This window comes from Vulpes vulpes, chromosome 10 (assembly GCF_048418805.1).
Source record: "Vulpes vulpes isolate BD-2025 chromosome 10, VulVul3, whole genome shotgun sequence".
Classification (NCBI taxonomy): Eukaryota; Metazoa; Chordata; class Mammalia; order Carnivora; family Canidae; genus Vulpes; species Vulpes vulpes.
In genome coordinates this window covers 74,116,717-74,129,119 of record NC_132789.1, presented here as the reverse complement: position 1 = coordinate 74,129,119, position 12,403 = coordinate 74,116,717, and the positions used below count along the sequence as shown (strand labels likewise).

Genomic DNA, 12,403 nt, shown 5'->3' with positions numbered 1-12,403 from the left:
TCGAAAGATGACTGGATAAAGAAGATGTGGTTTATGTATACAATGGAATATTACTCAGCCATTAGAAATGACAAATACCCACCATTTGCTTCAACGTGGATGAACTTGGAGGTTATTATGCTGAGTGAAGTAAGTCAATCAGAGAAGGAAAAACATTGTATGTTCTCATTCATTTGGGGAATATAAATAATAGTGAAAGGGAATATAAGGGAAGGGAGAAGAAATGTGTGGGAAATATCAGAAAGGGAGACAGAACATAAAGACTCCTAACTCTGGGAAACCAACTAGGGGTGATGGAAGGGGAGGAGGGCGGGGGGTGGGGGTGAATGGGTGATGGGCACTGAGGGGGGCACTTAACGGGATGAGCACTGGGTGTTATTCTGTATGTTGGCAAATTGAACACCAATAAAAAATAAATTTATTATTAAAAAAAATAATAAAATAAAATGGCAAAAAAAATTAGAAAAAAAGACAAAAAAAGATCTATACCAATACTATTCTTTAAGAATTAAAAATTATTTGTTATTGGTAATTGAATATTAACCTAGCAAAAAAATGATTTAAGGAAAAAGATAGAGCAGACCTAAAAAGAAGGGAGGATCCTAAAATCTTAAAGTGGGGGGTGGGGGGGGAGAGCTAGGCCCCAACTGGCTGGGAATTCAACCAGGAAAGCAGCAAAAGGCAGTCCTAGAATTAGACTGTGAGGCAGGCACTGGGGGAAAGAAGTCCCCAAATAGACCAGAAGAAATAAAGGAAATGAGATATTATATGACAAGCATCAACACTTGGGTAAAAATCTATGGATGAACATGTGAAAATGTAATGATCAGAGGAACGTTAAGGAAAAAAGACAAGTCAAGAAGAATCAAAGCTCATATATGAAAGGAAAATAACCATAGTATACTATTTGACTTGGCTGCAATAGTGTAAACACCAAATATCGATTTAACCAAATTCTGTGATATAATACTCAAGAAAGAGGAAAGGAGAAGTTGGGGAGAAGTATAAGTGAATTAAATCCTTATATACTATAATAAAATCAACAGATATTATCTCAAATTGATACATCAAAGAAAAAAAGAACAATTAGTTCTAGATATTAGCACTATTCTGGCTTTCCTCCTTCCAAGTCAGTAGAATGTGACATATTTGGCCAATGAAATATTAGTGGAAGTGATACGACAGAAACTGTAAGAGCCAGTGTGTGATTCACCCCCTTTCTTTGTCTCCTGTTGCTGTGACTGGTGGGTTTTTTTTTTTTTTTGAGGTTTTATTCATTTATTCATGAGAGACAGCGAGACGAAGAGGCAGAGACACAGGCAGAGGGAGAAGCAGGCCCTCTGCTGGGAGCCCGATGTGAGATTTGATCCCAGGACCCGGGGATCACGACCGGAGCTGAAGGCAGATGCCAACTGCTGAGCCACTCAGGTGCCCTGTGACTGGTAATATTTCATATGATGGATGTGCTACCAGCCTGGATGCTGGCCTGAAGAGATATGGAGCAGAGCCTCACTCGGCCCACTTGGATTTGAAGGCTGTTTCTTACGGAATTTTTCATGACTGATACTACTTATTATTATAGACATGGAAGTAAATAACAAGAGAAACAGCTGAAAGAGTTGAAAATGGTTGCTTCTGCAGAACAGGACTATGTAATGAGGAGAGGTTGGCTAGGAGCTTGTCCCTTTTCAGGAAGTCTTGTAGAGCAATTTGATTTTGAAAATGGCCACAATAACTACAGAATCTATACCTCAAGAAATTAGATTTATGCGCAAATGGAAATTCAAAGAGCAAATGAATACGGGACAACAAATATCTCTCTGCTCCTTTAATTTCCACAGACGGTAAGGAATTGCCACTTCACTCCTGAAGGAGGAGACATCCAGCTTCAGACTTGTAACTAATCTGCTTGGTAAGTTTGGAAAAAGCAAAAGAACTTGCTAGTTCAGTCCCTTCTGGGAAATCTTTGCTTTTATTTCTGGAGGCACCCTGCCTGCAGGACTGTTGGTCTTGGCTCCTGTGTGCAGTAAGCCCAGTGGGGGCAGAAGGGCAGTGGAGAATCCTACGGTTACACATGTGTGATGAGATGGGCAAGTCTAGCTCATTCAGGGGTGAGATATTAGTAAGCTCATTTGGTCACAGACCTAAAGCCACGTTTGCTAACCAGTCAGCTTTACCAGCAATGATGCTGATATTTTGATCTCCACTACTCATCTCCTATATCCCATTCCTCAACTGGGTTCAGAACTCAGGAAGGGTAAAAGAGATTTGACCCTCTTCTCCAGACACATTATACCAATCACCACAGAAACCACTCAACTGGGTGATCAAATGAATAATGCATCATTAAGATGTGTAAACTTTTTTTTTTGTTGTTTGAAAAATACACATGCAAAGAAAAAGTCTGAGAGATATATGCTTATCTATATTTTCTAGTTTTCCTTCACACATTTCTTGAGTAACAAAAATGTTCAAACAATAGACTTAAGAATAAAGAGTAAAAGGCGATGCCTGGGTGGCTCAGTCAGTTAAGCAGCTGACTTCAACTCAGGTAATGATCCCAAGGCCCTGGGGTCAAGCCCCATGTTGTCATGCTCCTTGCTTGGCAGGATGCCTGCTTCTCCCTCTCCTCCCTCTCCCTCTGCCCCTCCTCCTGCTCATGTTCTCTCTCTCTCTCAAATTAAAAAGAAAAAAAAAACTTAAAAAAAGGGTAAATGAATAATATAAAGTTACAAAGCATTGTTTTTTGGGATTCATAGTGATATCTGAATGATTTCTCTAGATTGCCTTTGTTTTCATTCATCATCAGATTCTTATAATTGGTAGGCTTAGAAGAGCTTTGAAGGAAACACTACCTATAGGTCCAAAAAACATTGGATCGTACCTGATACTCCAAAGAGAGAAAACAAAAGAACCACAAAGTTCAAATTTAGTTACATAGCTTTGATGAAGTAAAAAAAAAATCACATCAATAATTATGTAAAATGACATCCATGCTGCAACAGAAATGCAATTTTCTATTATTTAATAACTTACTTCCATTTCCTTATCAATTGATTTCTCTTCCATTTCTTTCATTTCAGATACATTTTCATCTGAAGTAATTTCAGGAGTTGTTGGCAATGATATTTCAGCTATTTGTTTAAGATTAGATAGTTTCTCATGAATTGAAATAACTCTAAAAATAATAGATAAATACATATTTTACTTGAAGAAATAAGAAAGGCATTCATTTATTCCCAGAATCAATAATATGTGTAAAGTAAGTCCTCAGTTATTTAACACTTGGATTTCTGACATTCCCAAACATCATTCATTCAATCATTTATTCATTCAAGAAACATGAGCAAAGATACACAATTCTAAGCTCCATAATCTTTATGATCTAGTTATACACTCAAATAGATATAAAATGACTGGCAAAGGCACAATGACAGAAAGGTACACATCCAAAATACTGCTTAAGATGAAAATAAAGGAAATAAAACCCATGTGGGCAAAGAAAGTCCAGGAAATGACAGTTTGCTCCTGTATAAATCTTGATGCCATGATATGATTGCCTTGCTGACCTGAAGTAAGAATTACAGCAAGTTAGGCATGGTTCAAAAAGGCCAATCAGGGCAGCCCAGGTGGCTCAGCAGTTTAGTGCTGCCTTCAGCCCAGGGCCTGATCCTGGAGACCTGGGATCGAGTCCCACATCAGGCTCCCTGCATGGAGCCTACTTCTCCCTCTGCCTGTGTCTCTGCCTCTCTCTCTCTCTCTCTCTCTCTCTCTCTGTCTCTCATGAATGAATAAATAAAATCTTTAAAAAAAAAAGGCCAATAAATGAGGCCACAGCAATGCACAGTACATTGTTGGGAGAGAGGTGGAAGGGTAGGTAGAAGAATCAAGATAGAAGGAAAAGCAAAAGCCAAGAAGGAAGGCAGAGGACACAGGGGCAATTATATCAAAGACAGAAAGCTTCTGGAGCCACAGGCCAGGGAAGAGTGGATCCCCTGAAGGCAGAGGTAAATGGATGGATGAGGGAGTCAGGAGATGGAAAAGCGTTTGAAGCAGCTGAAGGAGGCAAACAGCCACCTGCATGGCCTTCAGTGATTCCATGCTACAGGCACAGCACATGTGTGCACACGTATGCATGTGTACACGACTGTGGGTGTCCCCACCAATGGAAAACTTTTAAGAGAAAGACATAACTGATCCATAAAAGCAAACTGCCATCAGGAATAGAGTCAGGAATGTCAATTCTCTTGTCACACAGGGCCCTCACCTGCAGCATGGGATAATGCTTGATTATCATAATGACGGTTCTCGGCAATATGAGATGAAAAAGAACCTTTAATTAAATAAGAGGATTTAAAATTGCATGTTTAAGAAACTCTACTATAAAAAAGGCAATGGATAAAATGTAAAAATCTGTTATTAAAAGTTTACTTGGAATACATCGATTAAAAAAAAAGGGGTCATCTCCAATAGTGCTAGAAAAACTGCCTGGTGCATTGGAGAGAGAATAGGACTCAAAGGACCCGGGTGAGTCACACTTGGTTCCATCACACACCAGCATAGGACCCTGGACAAATCACCTAACTTCTCTGGTCCTGACGTTCCTCCTACTGCAAGACTGGAACTATAAAACCCACTTCATTTACTTCACAGCATTTTGTAAGAATGAAATGACATAACTACATTCATTCTTAAACATAAGAAACCACGTGAAGGAAAGATGATACTCTAATACACCATTCTTCATGCTAATACCTAGAGAAAGAATTCTTATTTCTCTTTCAAAAATAACATAGCTTTCCTTTCTAATATATGGTATTCCAGGACAGATCAACTATCCTTTGATGTTTGGGTTTCAGCTTGTCAATGAATGTCCAGAGCTGCACTATCTGCTTCAAAAATAAATGTCCTGGTCCAACTCTGTAAAAAGCAGGCTGAGACCAAGCAGAGCAGGCTGGGCCCCTTGTGCAAGATGCAACATCAGAGGATCTAGCTTCTCAGCTTCAGGCCCCAAGCCTTCTGACCCCATTTGCCCCAATGTCTTGCCCACATACATCTTCACCTCTCTGTCCACATCAAAGCTGGGTCCAGCTTTTGAACTCCCACATTGGCCCACGAACAAATATCCATCATCCCATTTGGGTTGGACCAGCTGCCTACAGCCTCTGGTCTCATTTCCTGACTCATGGGCACTCACTCTATCTGGCTGCTGGGGCCAAGAGGCAGGACCCAGCCAGGAGTAGAAATGTGGGTGGTGGGAAACCTGAAGGCAGAGACAGTAGGTAGGGAGCTGGATCTTGGTTAGAAGAGTTTAATTAGATAGAATAACACAAATCTTTAGCCGTGTTTATTGAGAACAGTATCTTTTCCTTTGTTGTGGTAAAAAAAATGCAAATAATTAAAATAGGTTTTTCTTGGTGAGTATTTAATTTGAAGATTAGGAAATGAAATGAATGAGGGCTGCCCAATTTGAAGGCTATTCAGGTCTCTTCTCTAGCCTATTTTTTCTGATCTGTTGTACTCTTACTTTGCCTCCTGAATGATGGTCAACAGGAGCAAGTTCCCACATACTGATCCCATCTTGACCCTCCTAGGAGCACAAGGAATGCCGGCCTCAGTGAGAGACAGAGGCCACTTTGCCCCGTGCCACCGAGGGACAGCTTAGCTGAGAAACTGTCAGGCACACTCCCGTGTGTTTGCCTCGGTGACTGCTGCATGTCCCTAATCTTAGGAAACCTACCATGGCTCATAAACACTCCAAGTTAAGAACTTGTTGGAACAAAAGAGAATTCTGTCAGTTTGATTACATTCTACTCTGCAGAAATTATAATCATTTGCATATGATTCTAAAGAAAAAAAATCCTGCCATTTTTCTGGATACAAAGCAAGTGTATAATTTCCTAACTTTGTTGCTTAGCTGGGCTAGTATATGTCCCATGTCTAGAATTTCTGCCTCACTGAGAAAAAAAAAAAAAAAAGGAAATTTGAATAATTGAAAATATGCCAGCTCTTGAAACATCTCTTGTTTTATTCTCTTTTATGGCGAGGCCAAGAAGTCCTTCAAAATGAAAACCATGGAGCATGAACAAAGCTCATCAGGGAAGAACAGAGAAGCACCAAGTCTCTGTTCACTAAGCACTTACGAAGTGCCCAGCAGTGCACAGAGTTGACACTGACAAACACAGGGGTTAGTAATGAGACCGGACCTGACATTTGCCCAGTGCTTTTGGCCTTTCAGGGTATGTGCACACACTGTCCTGCTTGATCTTAACAACAACCCCGAAAGGCAGGCAGAGTAGATATTATTTCCATTTTACAACTGAGGAAGTGGAGGCTGGGGTCACAAGGGCAAGGAACAATGGAATCAATACTAAATTAACTAAGCAATGAAAAATTTAAAAACAGACTAGGAATTTGGTAAATTCTTGGGAAAAGAGAGAAACCAGGCATGAGCAAAATTAGGGATATGCCCTGTTTGATGGAGAGGAAGGAAGACAACCTAGATGAGGCAGAGACTACTGATGTGGGGAACAATATAAAATAGGATCTGACACAGGGTAAGGGCGGGGCAAGGGAGGTGGTGGACTTTGTCCTTAATGTTGCAACCCAAAACAGAGCCACATGTTATTTTTTAAGCACACCTCAAATTTCAGGAAAAATACAATACAGACAGTATCCTTGTACTCTTTATCATCTTTATGATGCATTAGGAACTGTTTCTCCAAATCTAAGTACTCTTATTATTATACCCACTTCATTGATAGGGGTAGGTTAAGCACAAAGAGGTTAAGTAACCTGCTCAAGGTTGCAAAGTTAGTAAGGTGCACCACTGGCATTTGAACCAAAGTGAGCTGGATTCAGAGTCCATGCTCTTAACCACTACAATATCATACTCCTCTAAATAAAAGGAAGATTCTTCTAAAAAAGTCTTCTAAAAGTTCTGTGATTACCTTGTACATTACTAAAACAGCCTGTCCCAATGAAAATATCAGCAGAGTTGTAGAAAATTCACCATTACTTGCCTGTTCAGTGGAACCCACAAAGAGCCAATACAGACATTGCTAGAAGTGCTATTAGGTGCAGCATCTAAAATATTCTGAGGCTTCATATTGTATGCATACAACAATAAAACCTATAAGAAAATTAAAGGACATAAAATATGACATTAAAATTACATTTTGCTTCAAAATAATATCATTAAATTTTAAAGTTTTTCTTTGAAAGAGAAAACAATTTTTTTTCAATTCACTTTAAACAACTTTTTTTTCAGTAGGCTCTATGCCCAATGTGGTGCTTCAACTTACAACCCTGAGACCAAAGAGTCTCATGCTCTATAGACTGAGCCAGCCAGGTGCCCCCTCAATTCACTTTCAAGAAGAATATGAACGAGAATTGTATGAAGTTTATGATGTAAAAATAAATGCCATTTGATAATAATATTATTTTTGAAGGGTATCATTTGTTATTGCAATTAAGTTTAAATCTCAGTCTTCAAAGGCCCTCTATATATTGGAAATATGTACCTGGTGACTATCCAACCTTGTTTCTTATTACTTCTCAATATGCACTTTCCCCACCAGTGGACATAGCTGCTCTGTGCATCATTTACACTTCTCCTTTCCTCTTTCCATTATTCAACCTACACACAACATTTTGGTCCCCACTTCTGATGTAGAACTTCTACTAATGACTCATGCTCTGGTAATTTCCCTGTTGTTTGCATTTTGACAATCTTTAAAGTCAATTCCATATATTCTAGTACCTATTTATGGCCATCTTCACAGAATTTGAGATTCACAGAACCTTAGAGAGGATCTTGTCTAAGGCCCTCACTTCAGATATAAAAAAACTCAGGCCCAGAGCTGCCAGTCAAAATTGACTAATTAAGCACATGCATTTATCTCTGCTTCCTTGATAGTCAAACTAAAATAAGAGTAAAGTATGCATTTAAAAAGGCATAAATCTACAAAGACAGACAAGAAGAAACAAGGTAAAGGAGACAGGAGGTGTTAGCAACATGTTGAACGACACAATGTACTCAGAAGAGCACTGGGTGACTCAGAAAAAAGGAAAGGCTGTGTCCTGACTGCCTTCGGAGGGGTTGCCAACAATGAGCATGGCGGAGAGCCCTGGAAAGGCTTGGGAACTGGAGACGTCAGGTATCTTAATCTCTCTCCTATCCCTTCGACAAGCCCATGCAACCAGATTTCCCCATTTCACTTAACTCCTCTCTGGCCAAATGTCTTCCATTTTCCTCTCTGCCGAGGCTAAATCAGAGACTTATCCTCAGGGGAGTTAGGTACAGGAATGAGATACTGAACTGAAGACACTAGAGGGGCACCTGGGTGGCTCAATTGGTTAAGCGTCCAACTCTTGGTTCAGCTCAGATCATCATCTCAGGGTTGTAGGATAAAGCATAGGATAAAACTCTATGCTCAGCACAGAGTCTGCTTAAGACTCTCCCACCACTAGCACACACTTCGTAAAATAAATAAATAAATCTTAAAAAAAAAAAAAAGAAAACATTGGAATTAAGTCAAAGCCTGTGTTCTCAACAAGAGACATCCCCTACCCCACTGTGGGCCCTGCCCGTGATGTAGGAAACCAGACAGAAATTGAAAAGCATCCTCTTTAAGGAAACTGACCAAACAAAGAGAAAAGACCTATGGGCACTGACATTTCAGCATCCTACAATGAAACTGCTGGCTCCTGCAGTTACCTTACAATGAGGTCTATAAATCAATAAGTCTGACCTGATACACTTTTTAGCACCTTCAAATATGAATGAATAGCCAAGGGTCACTAGACATGAAATGAAAGGTAGAGACCAAAACTAATATAAAAAAGGAACTTGAAGAATCAGGTATAAGATGGAGAGCAGAAAAAAACTTCAATGAAACCATAATTGAGAACTTCAAAGAGAATAAAGACAATATTTCCTCTGCGAATCCAGAACACAGTGCTGTTAAAATGAACAGAGAACAAGAAAAAGCTCTTAAAAACTAAAAAAAAATATGATCACAACAACTAAGTAATCAACAAAAGATATGAAATATAAGGTTGAATATATATCTCCCCAGAAGTAAACCTAAATTTTAAAACACAGGTTAACAGGGGGAAAAAAAGAGGAGGAAAAAATTGATAAATTCAATATTTGAATAATAATTCTAGAAGGTATAGAGATAATCAGAGGGAGGAAATTATCAAAGAAAAATATTCTTCTTGAACTAAAGGCTATACTTTCCAGATTGAAAGGGGCACAATGGATGAAAGTGGTACACCCAGGCTCATCATGGAATTTCAGAATAAGGGGGACAAAAGAAAGAACTAGGAATCAGAATAGGAGCAGACTTAACAGCAATGCAGGATTGCCAGAGACAGTGGAGCAATGTCTCCCATGTTTTTAGGGAAAATAATTTTCAACTTAGAATTATGCCTAAAGAATAATGAAGTCAGCATTAAAATGATGACTTTCTGTCAGACACTCAAGGTCTTTTCTATTCTGTGTGAGCACAGGGTCAATCTCGGTCAATCTGTTGCAACCTGTTCACACCTCAGGGGACTGTAGTCATGGTATTGGCCCTTGGCCAAACCTGAATGAAATGTACTACCTAGTGACTACTGCAGTCCTGTCCTTGATTCTGAAGCACCAGGAGGCAGCCTGTGCCATCCTGTCAGCATTTTGGTAGAAAATATACATATTGATGACTTGCATCTGCATTCTATTGTTCTCTTCATTTCTATCACTAAATCTGATCCTATGCATGGTTTTGACCACATGAACAGAGTTATGAAAGACTTTTCCTCAGATGAGACATCAGCCTTCTTGAGACCAAGATATCTTACCATATTTTGGTGCTTATGATCTGTAGATGAAGTGTGTCCTGTGTAACTGAGCAAGGACCCTGGCAACTGCTCCTGGGCATCCTGGATCTTTCTAATGGTTGTCTTTGCTTACTTTATCCTGCCACAACTTATCCTTTACCAAAATCTTTCATGAATATACTTTGTGGAATATATTATATGGTGTATCCTTTGAATAATCAGAACCTCCAACACACCGTTTTTGGGGAAGCTGGAAGATGTATTCATTCCACACAAGAGAGCAAGTCAAGATAGAGAGAAACATGGGAACCCAGGGAACCCATCTCAGAAAGAGATGAAGGAATTCTCAGAAGGATGGCAAATGGGCTCTTATGTTGGTATCTGAGCCAGGAGAGCAATCAATCCAGTTTGGAGAATATCTCTGAAGACAAAGACAATAAAATAATGAGAGACAAGTTGATGAGTGTGACCATACAGAGAAGAACTGTATGTTCTCTGAAAGTTTAGGAAGAATGAGAGATTTTAGAATACAGAGAACACTAAGTTAAACAAACAAACAAACAAAAAAGCAGGGTTATTTTTTTTATTTTTTTCTTTAGAAGTTGGAAAGGAAGGAAATAGTACCTTATCTGGTTCAGCTGTGAGTGATACTTACATAGTTGTAAACATTGGCTATTGGTTTAAGAATTGTGATAGAATTCATTTAAGAGAATGTGTGGAAGAGAGAATGTACGTGAGGGGGAAAAGAGGTTGATATTAGCCATCATCTTCCACAGTAGTATGTGAGTTTGATCACTCAAGGAATTATCATGTGAGCATGTAATGTAGATATATGGGGGCGGGGGGGGGGTACCTAACCAAACAGAGACACCTGAGAGTTAAACGTAGTTGTATCTAATGGTGGAATTCAGAGATGTGGACAGCTAGACAAAGAAATATACTTTTTATTCGTTAAAAGTCTTTTAAATTTGGTTTTTCAAATTATGGTAAATTTGATGAAACATTTCTGAAATGAAAATGTAATGAGTCCCAGAGAGATTAGTTTGTCTTATGGTGTTGCTGTTGTTTTGTATTTGTTAGCCTTGACTCCCAAGCTAGCATATGAAATCCCTGTGACAGAAGTGACATCTTGGACTTTTTTAGTAGTGCTTGCAGCACCTGCTTCATGTTAATTAATATCTTTATATTTCTGAAATTTTCATTACATCTTTTAAGAGCTAATGAAATTCCCCAAAGCACATTAGTGGAAAAATTTAAATAGACAACATACTTAAATTTAACCCCTGATAATGAAAATGACTTTCTCCCTCCTTAGGCTGACACTTGTCAATGGCTTTGAAATGCAATTTTAAAGCCTTTTCTATCTGAGCATATCACAACTGAATTCAAAGTATAACAGTCTGAAATCAAAATGAACTTGGATAAAATAGGGCAGTGGTTGAACAACAGAACACTAAGCTCACTTGCATATTTGTTGTGAGCCTGGGCTTTGGGGCCAGAATGCCTGAATTTGTTCCCACCACTTATTGGCTGTGTGATCTGGGCAAATTATGAAAGTGTTGTGCCTTTAATTCCTCATTTGTAAATGGAAGTGTGGTAATGCCCATCCCTTGGATCGTGTGAGGATTCAATGGGTCAATGTGAAGTGCTTAGAGCATCACTGCTGTGGTTGCGACCATCATGCCCACTCCTGGCTCCTCACCCTCCCTTGCTTGGTACCTCATTCTCCATAGTCTTTAAGACCCACCACTAAACCCAAGCTAGTTTCCTATATGACTTCCCAGGCTGTCCTCATTGAATCCATGTGCTTAGTTCTATTCCCAAATTGTCCTCACTCCTCAGGGATAAGTGTCACCCTGTAACACTTTACATACTCAGGATTGAATTCTGCAGGAGACAATACACCAATGATGACATTTCCAATGCTCCTTAGTCACTTCTGCAAAGACTTGTTTTCCAATGGCAAAGAAGTGATGTGATCTTGACAAACATTGAGGAATACTGTATTTAAAATTGGCTTGAATGCAGAATCCCTTACAGCCCTGCAATGGGTGAAAAAAGAGCTCCTCCTCTACTAGATGGAGTTGATTCATTACTTCCCCACCTTGGTATCTTAGTCACCTAACAAAGTGCCTGCCATACAGTATGTACTCAATCAATGTTTTATTAATTAGTTAGTAAGCAGCTAAGTTATATGCATGTTATAAAGAAATCCATATGAAGAACTAGAAGACTATGGTCCCCATGTCCATTTTTGTCATTAATAAGTTGTGGCATTGGTCAAATCACTTTACCTACATGGGGCTTGGCTCCCTCATGTGTAAAATGAGGGCATCAAATAGTCTCTTAGTTTCTCTTCAGTTCTGAAATTTTATTTGGGTGGTACTAAGAGAAGTCAGAGAAGCTTTCCAGTGGGAGCTGTGTAAGCCTCAATGCAGTAGCTTCTTGGAGTGGGGTGTTTTGGTAGCCCTGGCCTAGCCCAGTGCTTCTCAAAGTTAAATGTGTATATATTATTTAGGAGATATTAATAAAATGCATATACTGATTCAGTGGATCTGGAGTAAGACCTAAGATTCTG

General features: G+C 39.2%; 1 protein-coding gene across 2 annotated transcripts in view; it reads right to left on the bottom strand.

The window, feature by feature from the left end:
* Positions 1-12,403, bottom strand: part of CFAP54 (cilia and flagella associated protein 54) — a 302,139-nt gene that overhangs the window by 37,060 nt on the left and 252,676 nt on the right. For both annotated transcript variants that reach the window (XM_072724628.1, XM_026013023.2), the window contains exons 65-66: positions 7,023-7,132; positions 3,037-3,178 (exon numbers count right to left, since the gene is read on the bottom strand). In XM_072724628.1, coding sequence (XP_072580729.1) covers positions 3,037-3,178; positions 7,023-7,132 — 252 coding nt within the window. The remainder of the gene's footprint in view (positions 1-3,036; positions 3,179-7,022; positions 7,133-12,403) is intronic.